The 26,348-nt window shown below is 51.1% G+C and overlaps 1 protein-coding gene across 1 annotated transcript in view; it reads right to left on the bottom strand.

The window, feature by feature from the left end:
* The window catches only part of PLPPR1 (phospholipid phosphatase related 1), a 332,039-nt gene that overhangs the window by 137,569 nt on the left and 168,122 nt on the right, over positions 1-26,348 (bottom strand). The window contains exon 2 of the mRNA XM_075316151.1: positions 7,899-7,999. Coding sequence (XP_075172266.1) covers positions 7,899-7,961 — 63 coding nt within the window. The 5' untranslated portion in view covers positions 7,962-7,999. The remainder of the gene's footprint in view (positions 1-7,898; positions 8,000-26,348) is intronic.

Here is a 26,348-nt window from a genome sequence, read left to right as displayed (position 1 = left end):
GGGGCGTGGCCAGCCCGGGGCCTTCTTCCTGTCTCAGGCCTCGGGCTGGAGTGCAGAGCCCAGCGGCGTCTCCCGGCCGGGAGCGAGCCCGGCGATGGAATGAGGCCAGCGGTGGCCTGGATGGAGGCGGGCCCGGCCTTGGGCCTACTTCCGGTCCCAGGCCGCGGGCTCGAGTTAACAGGCCGGCGGCAGCCCGGGGACCGGGCAGGGCCCAGCATGAACCGGAGGCACGGAGAGGGGGTGTGTCCAGCCTGGGGCCTGCTCTGGACGCCGGGCCCCCGGCGGTGGGGCACGTCCCGGCGGCTGCTTCTGACCAGGAGCGTGCCCGGCTTGTGATGGAGGCCAGCAATACCCCCCGGGGACGTTGGGGGGGCCGGGCGCAGGCAGCCAGCAGGGGGACCGGTGTGGGCAGGCGCCACCCGGATACCTGCACGGCTGCGGAGGAGAGGAGGGACGGTGGGACCCCCGCAGGGCGCGCCAGGTCCCTCAGGTCATCAGCTCTGCGCCCGGCGGATGCGGTCTCCCTCGGGGGGGGGAGGACCCAGCGGGAGGTCTCGGTCGGAGGCCCGGGAGGGCGGGAACCGGCGGTGGGGAGCCCCCTGAGCTCGGGGAGAGGCTCCTCCAGGAAGAGGACTCGGTCGGCGGCGGCCCAGGGGACAGAACGGTCTTGTGGGCTGTCGCCGCAAAGAAAGCAGCGGACGCCCACCGCCAGTGCCCACGCGGCTGCCCAGGAGGGTGGCTGTGGTGGAGGGGGCGCATCGGCTGCGTCCTCTGGAGCTGGGACGGTGGAGGACGGCTACAGCGAAGAGGAAGAAGGAGCCCTCAGGTCGGGGGATGAATTAGAGGAGCCGCTGGCGGACGACATCGCAGTATCGAATTCCGTCTCCGCGTCACGGTCGGGTGAGCTAGCCGTGGATTCGGCATTGCTTGCGGCGCAGGGTGCGGGTGCTGGGGAGGTGGCTGCGGGCACGGCAGCGCCAGAGGGGTCAGTTTTGCTTAGCCAGTAGCTGGGGCTTTTGCAGGGTTTAGCACGAGCGCCGGCGGCGGCGACGGCCTGGACGGGGTCGGCGGTGGATGGCGCGGCGGCGGCTAGCGGTGAGAAGGTGCCGGTGGGGGCGGGTGTAGGTAGCGGAGTAGTGGAGCCTGCAGGCGATAAAGCGGGAGAAAAGGAGAAGGAAGATGAGGTGGTGAGGCTGGATGATAGGGCTAAGAGCGAGGTGTATGTGTGCTTTGAGGGACCGCTAGGGGCGCACCTCAAAAAAGAGGTGAGGGAAAAAATTTGGAAAGGGGAGTATGTGGAGATATTTTCCCTGCTGCCCCTGGAAAAATTTAACCTAGACAAGGTGAAGCCGAGCGATTCCAAGAAGGAAAAGGAGGAGGAAGAAAAACGCCGTTATAGGCTCATTCCTCGTTCCTTTTCCAATTGGTTGCAGGCGTTCGCAATTTTGGCTAGCGTGGTAGGGGAAAAGGAGCCGGAGCACTGCTCGGCTCTATTCGGCTATATGGATGCAATCGGGGAGGCGTATCGCACGTACGGGGGTTTGGCATGGCTGCGGTATGATGAGCAGTTTAGGCAGCGGAAGGCGTTGCGGCCTGGCATGCGGTGGGACCATAAGGACATTTCCTTATGGATGCGCTTAATGGCGGCCCCGAGCCAGCCCTTTCGTGGCGGTGCCGGGGGACCGGGAGCCGGGCCCTCGGGGATTCAGAAAAAGGGATTGTGCTGGCAATTTAACGAAGGCCAGTGCAAATTTGGCGCAGCGTGTAGGTTCAAGCATGAGTGCTCCGGCTGCGGGGGGGGACATAGTTTGTCCAAATGCTTTAAGAAAGGGAGAGGCAAGGCTGGGGACGGGTCTGGAAAAAGGGAGGACGCCGGTGAAAATAGAGGCGATGGCGCCGTTTTTAAGTAGGTACCCGGACGGGGCAGCGGCGTCGCTTTTGCGGTTTGTTTTTTTGGTACGCGGTTGAGGCATTGCCTCCGGTTTGTCGCAACTTACAGTCGGCAAGGGACCACCCTATGGTTGTGGGTGAGAAGTTGGGTAAAGAGGTTGAGCTGGGCAGGATGGGGGGCCCATTTGAGAGCCCTCTGTGCAGTAATTTGGTGGTGTCCCCGCTGGGGGTGGTGCCAAAGAAGGAGCCGAATAAATTTTGGCTCATTCATCATCTTTCATTTCCGGAGGGGTCGTCTGTGAATGACGGCATTGCGCCGAAATTGTCGGCGGTGTACTACGTCTCGTTCGACAAAGCGTTGGACTTGGTACGGGCGGCAGGACGCGGTGCATTGATGGCAAAGGCGGATGTAGAATCGGCGTTTCGTTTGTTGCCGGTGCATCCGGAGAGTCAGCACCTTCTGGGTTGCTGGTGGAACGGGAAGTTTTATGTTGATCGTTGTTTGCCCATGGGCTGTTCGATTTCTTGTTCATATTTTGAGGCTTTTAGCTCCTTTGTTGAGTGGGTGGTGCGGGACGTGTCCGGCTTGTCGTCCATTATTCATTATTTGGATGATTTTCTGTGTGTTGGTCCGGCGGGTTCCATGGTTTGCGCTGGTTTGTTGTTCGCCTTGCAGAGAGTGGCGGATCGGTTCGGGATCCCTTTGGCGCAGGAAAAAACGGAGGGGCCGGCGCCGGTTATGCGGTTCCTGGGGATTGAAATCGACTCGCTGGCCATGGAATGTAGGTTGCCAGAGGACAAGATTGTGGATTTGCGGAGTGCGGTTGCAGCAATGCTGGCAGCAAAAAAAAGTGCGGCTTAAGGTGGTACAGTCTTTGCTTGGAAAGCTGAATTTTGCATGCAGGATTATGCCGATGGGGCGTGTTTTCGCCAGGAGGTTGGCGGCAGCTACGGCAGGCGTACGGTCATCGGCGCATTTCGTGCGGGTCACGCGGGAGATCAAGGCAGACTTGTTGGTTTGGGACGTCTTCTTGCGACATTTTAACGGCCGCACTTTGTGGTTGAAGAAGGTGGTGCCCAATGATGCTCTGGAACTATATACGGATGCGGTCGGGTCGGCGGGTTTCGGCGCCATTTTTCAGGGTCATTGGTGTGTGGGAAGGTGGCCCGAGGATTGGCGACAGGGTGGCCTTGTCAAAAATCTGGCCCTGCTCGAGTTGTTTCCAATCGTGGTGGCGGTGGAGTTGTGGGGGTCGCAATTTTCGGGACGTAAGGTGTGCTTCCATTGCGATAATCAGGCAGTTGTACATGCAATAAACAGCTTGTCAGCAAAATCTGGACCTGTAGTGGCATATTTGCGGCATTTGGTGCTCAAGTGTTTGCTGTGGAATATTCATGTGGTTGCAAAACATGTGCCGGGGGTGGATAACGGGGTGGCTGACGCTTTATCTCGTTTTCAGTTCCACAGGTTTCGGGAGTTACTGCCGGGGGCGGACGAGGTCGGAGCGGTGTGCCCAGAGGAATTGTGGAGCCTGGTGAGGCAGTGATTGCGGGTTTGATTAGGAATTCGGTGACCGAGGTGACTTGGTGCCGTTATGCTAAGGTGTGGGTTGAGTGGCAGGCAGTGCTGGGTGAGATGTTTGGTAACGGGCGAGTGGATTATTTACTGTCGCTCTTGGCATTGGTGAGTGAGGATTTTAGGGCTGGGAGGTCAGCGTCGGCGGTGGCGATTAGGGTGGCGGCCGTGGCCTTCTGGTTAAAGGTTAGGGGTGAGCAGGACGTTTCACGGGACTTTCGGGTACGGCAAGCATTGAAAGGTTTTCGGAAAGGGGTGAAGGTGCGGGACACTAGGCGGCCCATTTCGTTGGACTTGTTACGGCGTTTGGTGGATGGTTTGCAGGGCATTTGTGTCTCAGCGTATGAGACGGTGTTGTTTAAAACTGCTTTCGTGTTGGCTTTTTTCGGGGCTTTTCGGATAGGAGAATTGGTGAGCCCGTCAAGGGTGAGTGGGGGTGGTTTGCTATTCGAGGATGTGTCGGTAGTGGGACAGAGAGTGGAGTGTCGGCTTCGGCGGTCCAAGACGGACCAGATGGGTCGGGGCAGGTTGGTAGTGTTGTATGCGGTGCAAGGGGATGGCTTGTGCCCGGTGCAGGTGGTGAGTCAGTTTTGTGGTCTGCGGGGCGGTCTTCCGGGCCCGCTGCTACGTCACGAGGACGGGGCTTGGTTGTCTCGTTATCAGTTTGTGGCAGTGCTGAGGAGTTGTTTGCGCTGGGCGGGTGAGCGCCCAGAGGATTACGGGTCCCATTCGTTCAGGATTGGGGCGGCTACCGAGGCTTCTCGTTGGGGTCTTGGAGATGACATGGTGAGACGGATTGGTCGGTGGGAGTCCTCTCGTTTTCGTGGTTATGTGCGCCCGCAGTTATTATCTCGTTGAGGGCTCTGGTGGGGAGTTTGTTTGTTCTGCCGTTAGGTTTTTGTTGTTCTTTGTTGCAATCTGGAATGCTGGTGCTGTTGTTAAAATTGTTTCCTTTATTGTAGGAGTGTGTCTGATCTGGATCCTGGGGCACTCGTTCGTTTTTTGGGGGGCCCGTCGGGCCGATGCTCGCCCGAATGGTCGGCAGTTGGGTGTGGACAGATCGCTGGCATCGGTCAAGTGGATTGGAGTGCGGGGCATGGAATGGAGCAGGGTCGTGCCGGAATTTGAATACTATTGCAGGATGGACAGACCCCCGAACGTGTTGGTTTTGCACGTGGGGGGCAATGACCTGGGTTCGCGGGCATCCCGCGATCTGATTTGGGACATTAAGATCGACCTACTGCGGTTATGGGCAAGGTATCCGGGCCTGATAGTGGTGTGGTCGGATATTGTGGCCAGATTATGGTGGAGGGGGGCCCGGTCGGTTGAGAAGATTAATCGCGCCTGGGCACAAGTGAACAGGGTGGTTGTGCGTTTCGTGCGGAGAAACGGCGTCGTGGTGGTGAGGCATGTGGACCTGGAATCGGCGAAGTGGCAGTTTCGGAGAGGTGATGGGGTTCATCTTAATGACATTGGTTCTGATTTATGGGCCCTGGGTTTGCGGGATGGTGTGGAGCAAGCCTTGGGCGTGTGGCGGGTCCAGGCCACGTAAGGTGTCACGTGTCCTGTCCTGTGGCGGGGGTAGGTCTGGTCCAGAAGCGGTTGGAAGGGATTTGTAGCTGGACCGAGAGGCACTGTCTTGGTATGGTGTCTCTGGGTTCTGGGAAATTGCAGGCACGGGGTTCTGCAAAGTTTGGGGGGTATTAATCCGTGGGGTGATTAATACCTCATCTCTGGGTCGGAGTGTTGCGGCCAGGGATATTGGTGTAGGAAAGGGTTTCTGGACCGGGCCTACATAGGGTTTCATGTACCGTTTATTATTATGTGTTACCTATTATTGTGTGTTTGGGGTCGCCCGTTGGACGGCGCCCCCTTTGTGGTAGTATGTTAATAATAGGTAATAAAGGCTGCTGTGGCCAATTTGTTTAACCAAGTCGCATGCAGTCGGTGTATTATTTTTAGGTTAAGTTTTAAGGGGTATAGTAACCATCACGACCGGAAAATCCTTCCTCAGTGGTCAAGAAAGCCATGGACCCCATAGGGGGGAGGGGCGACATGACCAGAGGGAAGGGAGGGAGTGAGGGGTTAATAAAGTTATAATGAGGGGCATTATGGGAAGGTATAGGGGATTGGTGGAGAAAGGATCCCTGTAGGGGAGGGGGGGGGAGTATAAAAGCGATGAGGGAGGGTCTTACCTCCCCTTTTGGACTCCGGACGGCGACAGATTCCCGCCCACCCCCCCTTTTTGTGTTTGTGAGTTTGTTTAACTATGTTCAAAAAAAAAAAAAAAAAAAAGACAACAAGGAATTATTATAAAAGGGATGTATGTTTTGTCGCAGCAGCGGGGGTAGGTCTGGTCCAGAAGCGGTTGGAAGGGATTTGTAGCTGGACCGAGAGGCACTGTCTTGGTATGGTGTCTCTGGGTTCCGGGAAATTGCAGGCACGGGGTTCTGCAAAGTTTGGGGGCTATTAATCCGTGGGGTGATTAATACCTCATCTCTGGGTCGGAGTGTTGCGGCCAGGGATATTGGTGTAGGAAAGGGTTTCTGGACCGGGCCTACATAGGGTTTCATGTACCGTTTATTATTATGTGTTACCTATTATTGTGTGTTTGGGGTCGCCCGTTGGACGGCGCCCCCTTTGTGGTAGTATGTTAATAATAGGTAATAAAGGCTGCTGTGGCCAATTTGTTTAACCAAGTCGCATGCAGTCGGTGTATTATTTTTAGGTTAAGTTTTAAGGGGTATAGTAACCATCATGACCGGAAAATCCTTCCTCAGTGGTCATGTATTTGGTCTTGTAAACTTTAATAATTGCTGATTAGTGATGAGCGAGCACTACCATGCTCATGTGTTTGGTAGTCCTAACGAGCAGTTGGTGCTTGGATGGGCAAGACTCAAGTACCGAGTATAATGGAAGCCAATGGCAAACTAGAGCATTTTTCCGGAAGTTCCCAATGACTTTTATTCTACTTGGGTAGTTCAATCGCGCTTGTACGAGCGTCCAATTCCTCGCTACAAGTACTAAACACCCGAGAATGGTAGCGCTTGCTCGTCTATGTTGCTAATATATAAAAAATGAATGCCATACAGATTTCAGGATAATTGAGATTAATTTGTCCATTTTTCTGGATGGTACTTGGACGATTATTTTATAAGCTCTGATTAGAGTTGAACGAGTACCTAACTATTCGTACTCGCTATTCTCATAACAAATACTGTCTAATACTCACGTATTCATTCGGAATAGCGTGTGCAATGCAAGTCAATGGGGAAAAACTCGCAAAGTAGCGAGTAACTTGAATTCTGCACTATTCGCTACTTGCATGAATAGTGCGGAATTTGGGTTACTCATTACTTTGTGAGTTTTCCCCACTGACTTGCATTGCACACACTATTCGGAATGAATACACGAGTATTAGACTGTACTCGTTATGAGTATAGCGAGTACGAATAGTTAGGTACTCGCTCAACTCTAGCTCTGAGTACATGATGCTCATGGACTGAATGTATGGATGAGATGGAAATAACATGTAAAGCACCTTGATTGGCCACCAACCTTCTGCCATGGTGCGCTAGCGGTCTCTTGTCAATAAAGTAATGGTACATTGTGGGTGGAAAGAGGTTAATAAAACAAGTCATGAAATGTTTTGTTTGCATCTAATAGTACAGTAATTGACAACTAATGACGTTTGCAAAAAAAAAACAACAAACAAACACATGTTTTAGTTTTGTGCTATCTAAAAATGAATGCTTGTCCATGCTGCGATCTCCTCCGGCTCATCAGACTGTGTCTGGTCTATGTGACATCTTTGGATAGTAGTGCCATGATGTTAACCCTGCTGGTATCTCTGCTGCTGCCCAGATAACGTGACCCTCAGGGTGGCAGATCGCCATCTGTTCATCCATGTTCCATGTAATCTCATGAACTGAATGCCCAGAGACTTCACAAATCTGTTTTCACTGCTAATGTGATAGTAATGTTTGTACTCCATTGACTTCAAACCTAATTTACGGCATTAATAGCATCCAAGAGGCCACGGATGTTCTTTCAATTATTTGTATGGTTGCTTTTACCAACTCATTGATTTGCTGTCATTTATTGATCGACATGCCTCCCTTGTCCCAATGAACATTGATATTCTTTGTATATTGTATTAAGCCTCTGCAAATATAACATTATTAATCCCCTTTATGATGAAGGATCTGGTATTTTCCGTATACAGAATGCCAGAAATCCTGCACCATATTACAAAGCATGTAGGCCTTGTCCTCCAGCTGCTCCATAAGATTTTCACTGACACATACAATGTAATAACAATAAACCCTGGTAGATATCAACTGGGTATGAAGCCGTACAGTGACTTGTTTACTGATCTGCAACTGTAACCATAGCAACCCGGTTGCTTTCCAAGACGACAAATAGCTCTTACCTCCACAAAGATGAAGCATGGTATAATTGAATAACTGCGATGGGTATTATTCTCCAAAGCCATTTCCTTTCAGGTGGAAAGGTCTGTGATACCTAAAATGTCTGAGAACAAAGAGAAAAAGGAGAACGCTGTTAGGATTTTAGCCTGATTATCTTTGGATCAATTAACATGGCACTTAATAATCCGTATGTTATTTGGTCTCCCTGGAAAAGTAGACCAGTTTAGAAAAACATATATTTTTTTGCAAATCTAAGATAACTAAGTACATGACATAATATGTATATTATATGGATAGACAGATGGACAGAAAATAAGAAATGGCAGCACTTCAGTTAAAGAAAAGTCAAATAAATGTATATTTATTCTAAGCCAATATACATAACATTATGGCTCTGGCAATTTATTCACTTATATAGCACCATCATATTCGGCAGCGCTTTAGAGATATAGTTATCACTGTCCTATTGGGACTCACAAACTAAAACCCCTATCAGTATGTCTGTAGAGTGTGCAACAAACCTGGAAGAAACCCACACAAGGAGAACATATAGGTTCCTTCACAGATATAGTTATCACTGCCCATTGGGACTCACAATCTAAATTTCCTATCAGTATGTCTGAAGAGCGTGCAACAAACTTGGAAGAAACTCACACACAAGGAGAACATATAGGTTCCTTTATAGATATGATCATCACTGTCCCCATTGGGACTCACAATCTAAATCCCCTATCAGTATGTCTGAAGAGTGTGCAATGAACCTGGAAGAAATCTACACAAACACAAGGATAATATACAAACTCCTTGCAGGTATTGTTCTTGGTGGGATTTGAACCAAGGACCCCTGCGCTGCAAGACAGCGGTTCTAACCACTGAGCCACTGTGCTGCCCATAGCCATTTTCAAGTGAGCAAAAGAGTGCTAGAGATATCCATAAAATCCATATCCATAAAAGGAATCTGTAAGACACTTTACCCCTCCCTCACCATCACCAAACCATTATTATGACTGTATAATCCTTTAAAAGACAAGTCAATCAATCCTTTAATGACCACAATGAACTACTTTATCAGCAAAAAATGGTGATTTGAAGATCAGTCTGGAAGTACATCATGGAGTCACAATACACAGTTAGCTCCTTAGTATACGCTGTATTCTATGCTGGACCTAGAGGAGTCGGACTCCCGGTCGCAGGGGATTGAGGCAAGGTGCCTGGACCTGTTGAGTGAACAGTTGGCAGCCTGGTCCTATCACCGGTCCGGGACCTAAGACACGGTGGGGTACACAGACTCTAGGTCGGGGAGAAGCTTCAGGCAACCCGGCAATTAACCTGCGGAGAGCGGAGCCTTTATGGACTGTTCCCACCAGATCCGGAATTGGGGCACTAGCGCAACAAGGGGGATAGGGCCTTTCACATATGCAGCCCACTGAAATCCTCAGCGTGAGCCCTGAGAGCAGGCTCCCACATTTAGCCACAGTGGGGAGCGGGGCACGGCAAGTTCCAGACTACCGGACCACTACAGTGAATCTAAACCTTGCTGCCCCATTCCATCACCTCGGGTACTCCCAACAACGGCAGCGGTGGTATTCCCAATTACCGTACACCACGGGTGGCGTCACGAACTATCATCTCCCTGTAAATATCCCATTTTACTTTAGAGTGTGGTCCTTAGCCCCCAGGTCCGTAAACCCTTGAGCCACGAACAGACATTGCCCACGGATCCGAGTGGTTCGATCCGCTGCTGGGGCGGCACACATGCGCTGGGAGGATTCATAAGTATGCAGTCACGTAGAGTGACTGCAGACTTATCATTTTGGACCAGACAACCCGTTTAACTGGATAGAAGGGTAAAATGAGCAACTGTAAGTACACAGTGAAGTATGATATGATGATGGGAATATATTAAGAGGATAAAAACCTTGATGGAGTTCTTCTTTAAGGACTTAAGGCCCTGTCACACACAGAGATAAATCTGCAGCAGATCTGTGGTTGCAGTGAAATTGTGGACAATCAGTGCCAGGTTTGTGGCTGTGTACAAATGGAACAATATGTCCATGATTTCACTGCAACCACAGATCTGCCAAAGATTTATCTCTGTGTGTGATGGGGCCTTTAAACTTCAGCTATATTGCATGGTGATATTTCTGTATTGCAGTATATTACGGTATGCCTGTCAGCATAATAATGACAGACAATCTGCTTCAATTGTTTTATTGTAGAACTAAGGGGTACTTTACACGCTGCGACATCGCTACCGATATATTGCCGGGGTCACGTCGTTAGTGACGCACATCCGGCGCCGGTAGCGACATCACCGCGTGTAAAACTAATGATGATCAACGATCGCAAAATCGTTCCAAAACAGTGATCGTTGACACGTCGTTCATTTCCTTAATATCGCTGCAGCCACCGGTACGATGTTGTTCGTCGTTCCTGCGGCAGCACACATCGCTATGTGTGACACCGCGGGAGCGACGAACATCTCCTTACCTGCGTCCACCGGCAATGCGGAAGGAAGGAGTTGGGCGGGATGTTACGTCCCGCTTATCTCCGCAGTGACGTCACTATGACGCTGCACTCACCTCCCCCTTGAGGGAGGGATTGTTCGGCGGTTACAGCGACGTCGCTAACCAGGTATGTGCTTGTGACGCTGCTGTAGCGATAATGTTCACTACGGCAACGATCACCACATATCGCACGTACGACGGGGCGGGTGCTATCGCGCTCGACATCGCTAGCTATAGCTAGTGATGTCGTAGCGTGTACAGCACCCTTTAGTTGACAGCCATGGGGGTCTTTGTTAAGGGGCCTCATTGCCATGACAGCATATAGACTTTCACAAATCTCTGCAGTTTCAGAAGGTGCTTGGCTGTGTATGGGCGCTTTCACACTTGCGTTGTGTGGCATCCATCACAATGCGTTGTGTAACGCATGTGACGGATGCCTTGCAAAAAGTGTGATAATAAAGGCAATGGATTCCAGTGAAATAACGCATTGCATTAAGTTTTCTTTAGCCCAGAGAGAGCCCCCGTCATCACCACACACACCCCGACACTACCGCGTACATCATCACCGCACACACCCCGACACTACCGCACCCATCATCACCGCATATACACCAGCACTACCGCTCCCATCATCACCGCACACACCCCGATACTACCACCCACATCATCACCGCAGACGCAGGCACCCACGCACCCATCATCACCGCACACACGCAGGCAGACTTGCACCCATCATCACCACGCACACGCAGGCACTACCGCACCCATCATCACCGCACACGCAGGAATTACCGCCCCCATCACTGCACACACGCACACACTACTGCACTCATCATCATTGCGCACACCCCGGCACTACTGCACCCATCATCACCGCACACTCAGGCACTACCGCACTCATCATCACCACGCACACGCAGGCACTACCGCACCCATCATTACCGCACACACCCAGTCACTACTGCACCCATCATCACCGTACACGCAGGAACTACCGCCCCCATCACCGCACACACGCATGCACTACTGCACTCATCATCACCGCACACACCCCGGCACTACCTCACCCATCATCACCGCACATGCAGGCACTACCGCCCCCATCATCACCACACACACCCCGGCACTACTGCACTCATCATCACCGCACACACACAGGCATTACCTCAGTGACATCCCCGCTGACAGCGCGATTCACTTCGGTTGCTGCCTGGAGCTGACAGAGAGCGGCGGTGTTCTATTGCCGCTCCTGTCAGCTTCATGTAGCAGAGCTGGATGCATCGCGGGACTTCTTGGATTACGACGGACCTGGAGGGGTATTTGGGGATTTTAATAAAGTGGTGAAAGAGGGTGTTTCTTTTGTCTTTTATTCCAAATAAAGGATTTTTCGAGTGTATGTGTTTATTTACTTTCACTTACAGGTTAATTATGGAAGGTATCTCGGGGAGACGCCTGTCATGATTAACCTAGGACTTAGTGACAGCTATGGGCTGCTGCCATTAACTCCTTATTACTTCGATTGCCACCGCACCAGGGCAATTCTAGATGAGCCGGGTAGAGTCCCGGGACTGTCGCATCTAATGGATGCGGCAATTCCGGGCGGCTGCTGGCTGATATTTTTAGCTGGGGGGTCCCCATAACGTGGGGCTCCCTATCCTGAGAATACCAGCCATCAGTCGTGTGGCTTTACCTTGGCTGGTATCAAAATTTGGGGGGACCGCATGCCGTTTTTTTTTCAATTATTTATTTATTTATTGTACTGCGCGATATAGACCCGTCCACCAGCGGCGTGATTGGTTGCAGTGAGACAGCTGTCACTCAGCGTGTTGGCGGGTCTGACTGCAACCAATCATAGGCGCCGGTGGGTGGGGGAAGCAGGGAATACAAGATTGAATAATGAGCGGCCAGCATTTTCAAAAGAGGAAAAGCCGCCGAAGCTTTGTGACAACTGTGCAGCGTCACGCCCGTGATCGGTGAGTATGAGAGAGGGGGTGAGAGGGGGGAGAGAGACCAGAAGTGATTTTAAACGATTTAGATCATTCTGCTGGACATGCTGATCATGCACAGTAGAACGTGATGGAATCCGTCAGCGGATTCCGCCGCTTGGCGCATAGCGGCGGAATCCGCTACCATAGACATTCATTAGACACCTTGGCGGATTCCAACGGAATCCGTCAAGGTGCGTTATTTTAACGACCCAAAAAACGCTACATGTAGCGTTCCCTCTGTCCGACGCTGCGTCAAAATACCGACACAGCGTCATCCAGCGGATGAAACGTAGACACTTGCGTTACAGTGCGTCGTCAATACAAGTCTATGGAGAATAGCGCAGTCAATTAACAAACTGTGCTGTTTCTCCATAGCGGCGGATTGCGCTGAACGCAAGTGTGAAAGAACCCTAAGTATGTAGTGCTCCTACGGCTCATTGCAAGATGGGCAGTGAGCCCCATAGGGGTGAACAAGCCCCATGACGATCGGGAGGGTTCAGGGTAGGAAAGGGTTAAGGTATATGGCTAGAAGGTTGTATATGGGGCTTCTGGATTGGTGGGAGAAACGGCAAAGGGGATTGGGAGATAGACTGGAAGGGGTGGGGTGTGGCAGGGGGGTATAAAGGGGGCTGTGCATAGGTCACTGCCTCTTTTGTCATACAACCAGTGTGTCCCACCTGTGCTGCTGCATCGCTGACATGCAAGACAGCAGCCCTGGCTGCACTGCTGGTGGGACCGCTGAAGTCTTTGGAGTGGCCGCGCTGCGGGAGCAGCTGGCGGCGGTCTGCGGGGCTGGAGCGATTAGGCCTGCTGCTCCTGCACCCGGGCCTGCGCTGCATGCTCGGCGGCCGCGACCGCCGGAACGTTACTCCCCCGGCGGGGGGAGGAGGAACAGAGCTAGGAGCCCCCTCGGGGACCCTTCGGAGCGGCGGAGCTCTCCTTACCTGTCTGGAGGGCACTGGCCACCGGGAGGAATCCTCGCCGGAGATTCCGTGGGCCGGAAGTGGGCGGAGCTTCGGCGAGGCCTACTTCCGGTTTGCGGCCTGCACGGCCCCGGACCGGAGCGATGGCAGCCCCCAGTGAAGTGCTGGCTGGGGGTGGTTCCCAGTGTTATGGAGTGGGAGCGGAGACCCCCTGCAGGTGGCAGGGCGGCGATCGGAGGGTGAGGGGCAGCGCAGATCGGAGCGGCAGCCAGAGAGGACTGGGAGCAGGGCCCTGCAGTCCACAGGGCCGGATGCTCCGATCAGTAGTAACGGTCCCCCCCATCGGGGATCAGGCTGGGGGGAGTTCCCTGCATATGTCGGGAGCGGCACGGCCTCCCTGCAGTCGGCAGGGAGGGAGACCCCTTAAAATGACTGACATAGGGATGGCGCAGCAGGCAGGAGTGGAGGCAGAAAGAAGAACGGAGGCAGGATGTCCCCTCGCTGGCCCCCCCTGAGGACCTCAGAGGCGTTTCTGAAGCCGGCGAGGAAGAAGGACCGGAGGAGGCGGCTAGACGGATGGAGCGGCAGCAGGACGTTCGTGTTATGGCTGCTCCGGATTCGGTTCAGAGGCAGCCCGGTGAGATGACGACCAATATGTTTGATGTTGTGGGTAGCGGGGGGCGGGGGTTCCTCCGCGGGGGGTAGTATGCTGAGTGCGGGTGCGGTCAGTCAGTTGGGGTTACCCGGGGTAGAATTTTGGGGCCGGCTGTTGGGGGGTGTTGCAGGGGTTGTTGGCTGAACGGATAGGACAGAGCGGGCCTGGGTCTCCGGCGGAGGGGCTTGGGTGGGCCCCCCGGTGGGTGTGCTGCTGGTGCGCGAGGTAAGGGCTCAGGGAGCTGTGCTGGCGGTTGTTGCGGGTCAGGCGGACGGCGCGGTGGCTGCGGCGGTGGTTTGCAAAGACGTGAAAAAGGAAAAGGAGGACGAGGTTGTGCGTTGGGACGATATGGCACAGAGTGAAGTATGCGTGTGCTTTGTAAGTCCGTTAGGGGTACGTTTTAAAAAAAAAAAAAGGAGGTGAGGGTGAAGATACGGAAAGGGGAGTATGTGGAAATTTTTCCCTGCTCCCCTTGGAAAAGTTTAACTTGGACAATGTGAAGCCAAGTGACTCCAAGAAGGAACATGAGGATGAGGAGGAAAAGAAGTATAGATTGATCCCGATAATTTTTACTAACTGGCTACAGGCCTTTGCGACCCTAGCCAGTGTGATTGGGAAAAAGGAGCTGGAGCATCGTTCCGCCCCTTTTTCGGTTACATGGACTCGAGCGGCGAAGCGTACAGAGTGTATGGTGGTTTAGGCTGGCTGCGATATGAGGAGCAGTTCCAGCAACGGAAGGCTCTGCGGCCTGGCATCCGGTGGGACCACGAAGATATTTCATTGTGGATACGGTTAATGACGGCCCCGGCTCAGCCCTTTTGAGGGGCATGCTGGCAATTTAATGAGGGGCAATGTAAGTTTGGGGCGTCGTGTCGGTTACAATACGAGTGTTCCGGTTGTGGAAGTTCCCGCTCTTTGGCCAGTTGTTTCAAAGACGGTAAAGGACAGTTGGGGGAGGGGTCTGGAAAAGGGGAGGACGCCAGTGTGGGTAAAGGCGATGCTCCTCTAATTAAATAGATATCCTGATGTTCGGGCGGCGGAGCAGTTGGTGACAGGTTTTAAGGAGGATTTCCGGATTCCGTTTAACTCCGAAGCGCCGGTGTTTCGCCTGGGTAATTTGAGGTCCGCAAAAGAACATCCGGAGGTGGTACAGAATAAGCTGCAGAGAGGGGGGGAGTTGTGGAGGATGGCGGGCCTGTTCAAAGACCCGCCATTCTCCAGCTTGAGGATTTCGCCACTTGGGGTGGTACCCGAGAAGGAGCTGAACAAATTCTGGCTCATTTATCATTTCTCTTATCCGGCAGGGTTGTCAGTGAATGATGGGATTTCACCTGAGTTGCCTGCGGTCTATAGGTCTCGTTTGACACGGCATTGGAGTTAGTGCGGGTAGCCGGGCAGGGAGCCCTGATGGCCAAGGCGGACATGGAAGCAGCTTTTGGTTACTTTCGGGGCATCCAGAGAGTCTGCAGTTTTTAGGGTGCGTATGGGATGGTGAATACTGTGTGGATCGGTGCCTGCCCAGGGGGTTGTTCCATTTATGTTGGAGCGTTTAGTTCTCCGTGGAATGGGTAGTCAGGGATGTGGCAGGAGTCCACTTAGTGATTCATTATTTGGATGATTTCTTTGCGCTGACCCGGCGGGCTCCTTGGTTTTGTTCCTTGTTGTTATTTACGTTAGACCGGATAGCGCGAAGCCTGGGTATTCCGTTGGCAAAGGAAAAGGCGGAAGGGCCAGTGACGGCTTAGGGTTCTTGGGCATCAAAATTGATACGGTGGCTATGGAATGCCGATTGCCGGTGGGCAAACTGCGTGATTTGAAGGCGTCAGTGCAGTTTTGTATCAGGTTAAGAGGGTGCGGTTGCGGGATTTGCAGCCAGTGCTTCAAAAAATTGATTTTTGCCCGTCGCATTATGCCGATGGGGCGAATAGTTAATAGGTGATTGGCGAGCGCAGCTGCAGGGGTGACAGCTCCAGATCATTTTGTCAGAGTGACGAAGGTGATGAAAGGAGATCTGCTGGTGTGGGATGCGTTTCTCGACCAAGACTACGGAAGGATGTTATGGATGGGCAAGGCATTGTCAAATAGATAGCTTGAATTATTTACGGACGCGGTGGGGGTGTCGGGTTTTGGGGCAAATTTTCAAACACATTGGTGGGTTGGGAAATGGCCACGGCTTTGGGTGAAAAAGGGGCTGGTAAAGAATCTCGCGCTGCTGGATCTGTTTCCCATCATAGTGGCAGTGGAGTCGGGGGGCCCCTAATTTGCAGGCAAGAAGCTTTGCATGCATTGTGATACCATGGCGGTGGTGCATTCTATCACTTCACTGCCGGCTAAATCACCTCAGGTAGTGGGATACTTGAGGCATCTGGTGTTGCGTTGCTTGGCGCTAAACATTTGTGTGGTGGCGCAGTTTGTGCCCGGGGTTCAAAATGAGGTGGTTGATGCGCTATCTCGGTTCAGTTTCACAGATTCCGGTGACTGGTGCCGGGAGCAGACGAGGATGTGAACTATGCCCGGAAGGGCTGTGGGACCTGGCGTCTGTGTAGCATTTCAGGGAATTATGAGATCGGTGGCCAAGGCTACTTGTTGCCAATACCGGTCAGTGTGGCAGGAATGGGTGGAGTTGGTGAAGGCGGATTTTATGGAGCCTGGTTACACGGGACGGGTGTTGGGGGGTTTGGTCGTTGTTTAGTGTGGATTTTCAGCAGGTCGGTCTGTTTCGGTTATAGGTTATGAGGTGGCGGCGTGGGCTTTCTTGTTTAACAATGCAAGGGGTTCGGGACGCGACAAAGGATTTTCTGGAGCGGCAGGCGATGAGGGTTTTTTATTTCGAAAACAGTCGCGGGACACAAGGCGGCCCATAACGTTCCCATTGTGGTTCGTTTGGTGGGGTGTTTGGGGGGATATATGCTCGTCTCCGTATGAACGAGCCTTGTTCACGGTTGCCGTTGTACTGGCGTTCTTTGGGGCCTTTCGCATTGGAGAATTGGTTAGCCCGGCTAGGCAAGCGGTAGACGGGCTGTTGATGGTGGATGTGAGGCTTGGGATGGATAGAGTGGAATGCCGGCTACGGTTTTCAAAGACGGATCAAGTGGGCCGTGGACGCCTGGTGGTGTTATTTGAATTTCCAGGGCACCAGCTATGCCCGGTAGTGCAGGTGACGGAGTTTTTGAAGGTGCGGGGTGGTTACCCCGGTGTTTTCCTTAGGCATGTGGATGGATCCGCTTTGTAGTGATTCTAGTTTATCGCAGTGCTGAAGGCGGCTTTAGTACGGGGGGGAGGAGCCAAGTGATTACGGGTCCCACTCCTTCCGGATTGGGGCAGTGACTGAAGCCGCTAGGTGGGGGCTGAGTGAGCATTGGATTTGGCGGATTGGGAGCTGGTGGGGAGCTTTGCGGACGGATGTTTGTCAGGACGGTCGCCAGCTCGGAGTGGCGATGACGGAAGCCCGTCTGAAATGGCTCGGAATTCGGGGCATGGCCTGGGGGAGAGTTCGCCATGAGGTGGCGCATTATAGCCGTATTGATCGGGAACCGGATGTGTTAATTCTGCGTGTGGGAAGGAATGACCTTGGAGTGAGGGCGGCGAGAGAGTTGGAAAGGGATGTCAAGATTGACTGGTTGCATTGGTGGAAGGCGTTCCCTGGTAGTTGATTGTGGGTCCGATACCATAGCTGGAGACAGTGGCGTTTCGCGAGGTCGGTGGATCGAATTAACAGGGCCCGGGTAAAAAATTGAACTGGGCAATTGGTAGGTTCGTAGCGTGAAATGGAGGATAGGCGGTCCGACATAGAGAGCTGGAGGAGTCCACCGAGCAATGTTTGCGGCGAGATGGGGTCCATCTCATGGACATAGGTTTGGATTTGTGGATGTTGAGTTTGTGGGATGGCTTGGAGCAAGCAATGGGGGTGTGGAGGGCCCGGGCCAAGTAAGGTGTCACTTGGCCGGTCTGTGGCGGGGTGATAGGTCCGTTCAGAGAGGTTGGGAGTACCGACAGTCGGTTTGTTGGTATGAAGCCACTCAGGGAGACTGGCTTCGGTTTGGATGGGAACTTGTGGGCGGAGGTCCTGCAGGTTCTAGGGAGGGGTAATTAACGATGGAACGTTATTACCCCACACCTCGGGTCGGTTGGTCACGGCCGAGGTGGTCCTCTGGGCCGGTTGAAGGTTACGGTCGGGGGATAGGAATGATGGTTGGCCTCTCGGACGGATCTATCAGGTGTGGTTTGTGGAGAATAAGTATATATGTACAGGTTATGTGTTATCAATGGGTGGCATGTGGAGCCACGAGTTTGGGTACATATATACTGTTAAATAAAGCTGTGGCCATTCGTGCAATAAAGTCGTAGTCTGTGTCGTTATTTTAGGTACAGTTGGTAAGGGGAAGTTTTACATTGGAGACCCGCTTATCCCTATAGATACGTCAAGATGGGCAGTGAGCCCCATAGGGGTGAACAAGCCCCATGACGATCGGGAGGGTTCAGGGTAGGAAAGGGTTAAGGTATATGGCTAGAAGGTTGTATATGAGGCTTCTGGATTGGTGGGAGAAACGGCAAAGGGGATTGGGAGATAGACTGTAAGGGGTTGGGTGTTGCAGGGGGGTATAAAGGGGGCTGTGCATAGGTCACTGCCTCTTTTGTCATACAACCAGTGTGTCCCACCCGCCCGCCCTGCAATAATGTATATAAAAAAAAAAAAAAAGAAAAATGAGGAATAAATAGTAAGATAAATAAAAATTAAAAAAATAAAATAAAATATAAAAAAACAAGTTATACGGGGGTGGAAGTATCATATATAAAAAAAAAAAGAGGAAAAAATTTTTTTGTTGTCACAGCGGGGTGATAGGTCCGTTCAGAGAGGTTGGGAGTACCGACAGTCGGTTTGTTGGTATAAAGCCACTCAGGGGGACTGGCTTCGGTTTGGATGGGAACTTGTGGGCGGAGGTCCTGCAGGTGCTGGGGAGGGGTAATTAACGATGGAACGTTATTACCCCACACCTCGGGTCGGTTGGTCACGGCCGAGGTGGTCCTCTGGGCCGGTTGGAGGTTACGGCCGGGGGATAGGAATGATGGTTGGCCTTTCGGACGGATCTATCAGGTGTGGTTTGTGGAGAATAAGTATATATGTACAGGTTATGTGTTATCAATGGGTGGCATGTGGAGCCACGAGTTTGGGTACATATATACTGTTAAATAAAGCTGTGGCCATTCGTGCAATAAAGTCGTAGTCTGTGTCGTTATTTTAGGTACAGTTGGTAAGGGAAAGTTTTACATTGGAGACCCGCTTATCCCTATAGATACATCATGGGTACATAAGTAGTACCTGTGTGACCTGCTTGGCATATTCAGTGCCCACAATAAATGAGTACACCCTGAGGTGTTGATCATCAATGACATACCATAAGAAAACACCGTTTGGACCTTCCTGTCTCTAGGCATTTTGTTGAGTCTGGCCACAGTAAGCGGCACCTATATTTTAGTTTATAGATCGTGTCCCTCCCCACCCCCCTAGAGTAGAGGAGGTGACAAGAAGGGAATTCTTAATAGGAAAGAACTAGAATGAATTAGGAGTCTTAACACTAGAGTTGAGTGCGGTTCGCGGTTCGAGGTTCTCCAGTTCGTGGCTCGAGTGATTTTGGGGGCTGTTCTAGATCGAACTAGAACTCGAGCTTTTTTGCTAAAGCTCGATAATTCTAGATACGTTCGAGAACGGTTCAAGCAGCAAAAAAAACAGCTAATTCCTAGCTGGCTTTCCGCTGTAATAGTGTAAGTCACTCTGTGACTCACACTATTATGACATTTCAGTGTTTAGTGTGCGGGAACAGCGCATTCAGATCTCTGCTGTTTGGATAATGGCGATCGCCATTTTTTTTTCTTTTTCCTTGTCCTCCTTCCCTAAGTGTGCGCGTGTAGTGGGGCGGGCCAGCATGTCAGCCAATCCCAGACACACACACAGCTAAGTGGACTTTTAGCCAGAGAAGCAATGGCATGTGTGATAGGATGTCCATGTCACATGTCCCTGCATTATAAAACCGGACATTTTCCTCCAGCACGCCATTATCTGCCTTCTGCGTCCTTGGTGTCAGACATCACTGGCGCAGCTCCTATTGCCGATACCGCTGTATACGCTCCATACACAGCGCTGGACAGCATAGGGATAGCACTTTCTATCAGTCCTTTTAATGGCTCATACCGGCAGGGTCAGAGCCATAGGTGACAGAGTTTAAAACAGAGTTTAACAGCTACACAAGATGACAGCGTCTGTGTAGCTAAGGTCAGGGATTTCCTCGCTGCATTTCCCCATTAGGAGGGATAGAAAGGCAGGCTTCCATTCCTCTACCAAGAGACCCACAACCCTGCCACTGTACCCTCCTGCCCTTTGCACACTCAAACTCATTGTTACTAAGCCATTATACTAGCAAACACTGAGTGAACTTAGTGGCATCCTAAACGTGGCTGTTGGACTTCTGTATTGCCCCAGTAGTGCACAGATATTTGCAGCACATCTGCCTGCATTGCACACTCAAACTCATTGTTACTAAGCCATTATACTAGCAAACACTGAGTGAACTTAGTGGCATCCTAAACGTGGCTATTGGACTTCTGTATAGTCCCACTAGTGCAAAGATATTTGCAGCACCTCTGCCTGCATTGCACACTCCAACTCATTGTTACAAAGCCATTATACTAGCAAACACTGAGTGAACTTAGTGGCATCCTAAACGTGGCTGTTGGACTGCTGTATTGCCCCAGTAGTGCAAAGATATTTGCAGCACGTCTGCCTGCATTGCACACTCCAACTCATTGTTACTAAGCCATTATACTAGCAAACACTGAGTGAACTTAGTGGCATCCTAAACGTGGCTATTGGACTTCTGTATAGTCCCACTAGTGCAAAGATATTTGCAGCACGTCTGCCTGCATTGCACACTCCAACTCATTGTTACTAAGCCATTATACTAGCAAACATTGAATGAACTTAGTGGCATCCTAAACGTGGCTATTGGACTTCTGTATAGTCCCACTAGTGCAAAGATATTTGCAGCACGTCTGCCTGCATTGCACACTCCAACTCAATGTTACAAAGCCATTATACTAGCAAACACTGAGTGAACTTAGTGGCATCCTAAACGTGGCTATTGGACTTCTGTATAGTCCCACTAGTGCAAAGATATTTGCAGCACGTCTGCCTGCATTGCACACTCCAACTCATTGTTACAAAGCCATTATACAAGCAAACACTGAGTGAACTTAGTGGCATCCTAAACGTGGCTATTGGACTTCTGTATAGTCCCACTAGTGCAAAGATATTTGCAGCACGTCTGCCTGCATTGCACACTCCAACTCATTGTTACTAAGCCATTATACTAGCAAACACTGAGTGAACTTAGTGGCATCCTAAACGTGGCTATTGGACTTCTGTATAGTCCCACTAGTGCAAAGATATTTTGCAGCACGTCTGCCTGCATTGCACAATCCAACTCATTGTTACAAAGCCATTATACTAGCAAACACTGAGTGAACTTAGTGGCATCCTAAACGTGGCTATTGGACTTCTGTATAGTCCCACTAGTGCAAAGATATTTTGCAGCACGTCTGCCTGCATTGCACAATCCAACTCATTGTTACAAAGCCATTATACTAGCAAACACTGAGTGAACTTAGTGGCATCCTAAACGTGGCTATTGGACTTCTGTATAGTCCCACTAGTGCAAAGATATTTGCAGCACGTCTGCCTGCATTGCACACTCCAACTCATTGTTACTAAGCCATTATACTAGCAAACACTGAGTGAACTTAGTGGCATCCTAAACGTGGCTATTGGACTTCTGTATAGTCTCACTAGTGCAAAGATATTTGCAGCACGTCTACCTGCATTGCACACTCCAACTCATTGTTACAAAGCCATTATACTAGCAAACACTGAGTGAACTTAGTGGCATCGTAAACGTGGCTATTGGACTTCTGTATAGTCCCACTAGTGCAAAGATATTTGCAGCACGTCTGCCTGCATTGCACACTCCAACTCATTATAACTAAGCCATTATACTAGCAAACACTGAGTGAACTTAGTGGCATACTAAACGTGGCTATTGGACTTCTGTATAGTCCCACTAGTGCAAAGATATTTGCAGCACGTCTGCCTGCATTGCACACTCCAACTCATTGTTACAAAGCCATTATACTAGCAAACACTGAGTGAACTTAATGGCATCCTAAACGTGGCTATTGGACTTCTGTATAGTCCCACTAGTGCAAAGATATTTGCAGCACGTCTGCCTGCATTGCACACTCCAACTCATTGTTACAAAGCCATTATACTAGCAAACACTGAGTGAACTTAGTGGCATCCTAAACATGGCTGTTGGACTGCTGTATTGCCCCAGTAGTGCAAAGATATCTGCAGCACGTCTGCCTGCATTGCACACTAAAACTCATTGTTACTAAGCCATTATACTAGCAATTTATGCTGCCAGTTTAAGGGCCGTAGTTGCAGTGTCAGGGATAATTATTCTTTATTATTCTGCTGTTAATAAAGCTAGACCACCGCTGCACAATCTTGTCGCAATCAACATGAGTGGCAAAATGACAGATGATGGTGGAAAGGGGAAGAGGCGTGTTGGAAAAGGAAAAAAAGGGTTTGTCCGTGGGGAAGGTGGCAAAGCTCCATTAACATGTGCTGAAGATAGAGCATCTACCAGCAAAAGTAAGATGTCTACAACTTACCGTGGACAATCCGATGTGCTCCCTTTTTTACGGATACGAACAACAGGAACAAAGGTAGATGATGGCCAAAAAAGGAAAATGCTTGAATGGATCTCAAGTGGTCCAACAAGTGCCCTCTCAGCCACCTCAACTACCGCATCCAAAAAACACCAGTCCTCTGAGTTGTCATCCCAATCAAACTTGCTTTCTCCCAGCTCTGAAGTCTCCATCAGCCCTGCACAGTATGGTGGAAGTGAGATGGCTGAGTCTGCAGAGCTGTTCAGTCACACTATAGCCTGGGAATCAGAGGTCTGCTCCCAAGCTACAGTGAGTACAGACCAGGAAATGGTCTGCAGTGATGCCCAGAACCTTTGTGACTCTGATTCAGGCCGTGAGGACCAAGTTTCTGAGCATAATGTTGACCCTTTGTCACAAACTGTAACACCTGTGGTTATAGACAATGAGGAACATACTGATGACGATGAGACGCAGATACCAGATTGGGATGACAACTTAAATATTCGGTCAGTGCAAGAAGAGGCTCGGTCTGAAGGTGACAGGAGTGCAAACACAACAATTGATGAGGAAGTTCTAGATCCCACCTACTGTCAACCCACAGTCAGGCACTCGAGGAGGTCAACAGAGGCGGTGGAGGAGGATGCAACCGACGACGAAGTTACCTTGCGCCTTCCTGGACAGAGTCGGAGCACTGGTAGCACATCTACAACTGCATCATCAGCCACCACTCTGCCTCTGAGCAATAGTCGGGGGGGCTCAGCAGGTCAAATGCCCTCTAAGCCTTGCCTAGCCTGGTCCTATTTTGACATAGAAAAAGATCGCCCATATTATGTGATGTGTAAAATTTGTCGTGATTCTGTTAGTAGAGGTCAAAACCTCAGCAGTTTGACAACTTCTTCCATGAACTGTCACATGAATAAATATCATAGGTCCCAGTGGGAAGCTCACCGTGCTGCAATGCGGCCTAGCGGAGCGAACCATCCACGGCCTGCCCCTTCCAGTGCATCCGCGCGCTCTTCATCTTCTAGGACTGTGGGGACAGCTGTCACACCTGGTTTTCCACGCACAACTTCCACCAATGTAACCGCAACAGGCAGTTTGCTTGGTAGGTCGTCAGTTGGTTTGGAAGGGGAAACAAGTGCGTGTGTACAGCTCTCTCAGACATCGATAGCACCAACGTTGGATGAAGGCAACATCATGTCTCCGACTGCACTTTCCTCACAAAACTGCATTTTTCCAGGGACACCCTACTCAACACCGTCTACACACAGCAGCCAGATCTCTGTCCCTCAGATGTGGACAAATAATAGGCCATTTCCTGCGACCCATGACAAAGCTAAGAGGTTGACTTTATCCCTCTGTAAGCTCTTGGCTACCGAAATGCTGCCTTTCCGCCTGGTGGACACACAGGATTTTAGAGACCTTATGTCTGTCGCTGTGCCCCAGTACCAGATGCCCAGTCGCCACTACTTCTCTAAGAAAGGTGTGCCCACGCTACACCAGCATGTCGCACACAACATCACCGCTTCCTTGAGAAACTCTGTGTGTCAACGGGTGCATTTCACCACTGATACTTGGACCAGTAAGCATGGACAGGGACGTTACATGTCGCTGACTGGGCACTGGGTAACTATGGTGATAGATGGTGAAGGGTCTTCTGCACAAGTCTTGCCATCCCCACGACTTGTGTGTCAATCCTCTGTCTGTCCAAGTTCCGCCACTGCTTCTGCCTCCTCCACCTCATCTGTGTCCTCCACCTCCGCTTCAAGCCTGCCTGGTCAGGCCAACAGCGTTCTCACTGCGCAGAAGGAATCACGCACCCCTTATTACTATGCTGGCAGCAGAGCGCAAAGTCATCAGGCGGTCTTTAGCTTGACATGTCTTGGGAATAAGAGTCACACAGCTGAGGAGTTGTGGTCAGCTCTGCGGTCCGAGTTTAATAAATGGTTGTCTCCACTCAACCTGCAGCCTGGTAAGGCCGTGTGCGACAATGCTGCAAACCTGGGTGCGGCCCTTCGCCTGGGCAAGGTGACACACGTACCTTGTATGGCTCACGTGTTGAACCTTGTTGTCCAGCAATTTTTAACACACTATCCCGGCCTAGATGGCCTTCTGACCAGGGCACGAAAACTGTCTGCTCACTTCCGCCGTTCAAGCGGCGCAGCTGAGCGACTTGCATCGCTCCAGAAGTCTTTCGGCCTGCCGGTTCATCGCCTGAAATGCGATGTGCCGACATGCTGGAATTCGACTCTCCACATGTTACAGCGACTGTGGCAGCACCACCGAGCCCTGGTGCAATACGTCTTGACGTATAGCCTGGGCCAACGAGATGCAGAGGTGGGGCAGATCACCCTGATGGAGTGGTCTCAGATCAAGGACCTATGCACCCTTCTGCACAGTTTCGACATGGCGACGAAGATCTTTAGCGCTGACAATGCCATTATCAGCATGACAATTCCAGTCATTTACATGCTGGAGCACACGCTAAACACTATTCGGAGTCAGGGGGTGGGACAACAAGAAGGGGAGGAACTACAGGAGGATTCATATGCGCAAGACATAACAACATCTCCAAGGTCCAGACGTTCATCATCACTATCGCGGCAGGCATGGGACCATGGGGGACAGGGATCAACAAGGGCGCATGGTAGCAGGCGAAATGTTGAGGAAGGTGCAGGAGAACATGAAGAAATGGAGGACGAACTGTCCATGGACATGGAAGACTCAGCGGATGAGGGAGACCTTGGTCAAATTTCAGTTGAAAGAGGTTGGAGGGAGATGTCAGAGGAAGAAAGAACGGGTAGCACCTCTATGCCACAAACACAGCGTGGACTTGGTCCGCATGGCTGCGCAAGACACATGAGTGCTTTCTTGCTGCACTACCTCCAACATGACCCTCGTATTGTCAAAATTAGAAGTGATGATAACTACTGGCTTGCCACACTATTGGATCCCGGGTACAAGTCCAAATTTTGTGACATAATTCCAGCCATAGAAAGGGACGCACGTATGCAGGAGTATCAGCAGAATCTGTTACTCGATCTTAGCTCGGCTTTTCCACTAAACAACCGTGCAGGTGCAGGGAGTGAATCTCCCAGTTGTAACTTGACAAACATGGGACGGTCTCGTCATCTCCAACAGTCTACCCGTACCAGTTTGACTGTATCTGGTGCTGGTAACAGCAATTTTATGGAATCTTTTCATAATTTTTTTAGACCCTCCTTTGCAAGGCCAACAGAGACAACAAGTCTGACACATAGTCAACGGCTGGAGAGGATGATACAGGAGTATCTCCAAATGAACATAGATGCCATGACTTTGCAAATGGAGCCGTGCTCATTTTGGGCTTCAAATCTTGAAAAATGGCCAGAGCTCTCCACTTACGCCTTGGAGATTTTGTCGTGTCCAGCTGCCAGCGTTGTCTCTGAATGTGTCTTCAGTGCTGCTGGGTGTGTGCTGACAGATAAGCGCACGCGTCTGTCCAGTGACAATGTGGACAGACTAACGTTCATCAAAATAAACAAGTCATGATTTCACAAGGAATTTTCTACCCCTGTGTCATACTGGGGATAGTAAATGCTTGTGGATTTGGAATGTGCTTGATGCAAATCAAAACATCCTGTTTGCAACTAGGGCACAAGTGCTGCCACTGATGGGG

Source organism: Anomaloglossus baeobatrachus, chromosome 1 (assembly GCF_048569485.1).
Source record: "Anomaloglossus baeobatrachus isolate aAnoBae1 chromosome 1, aAnoBae1.hap1, whole genome shotgun sequence".
NCBI lineage: Eukaryota > Metazoa > Chordata > Amphibia > Anura > Aromobatidae > Anomaloglossus > Anomaloglossus baeobatrachus.
This window is presented reverse-complemented; position numbering and strand designations above follow the sequence as displayed.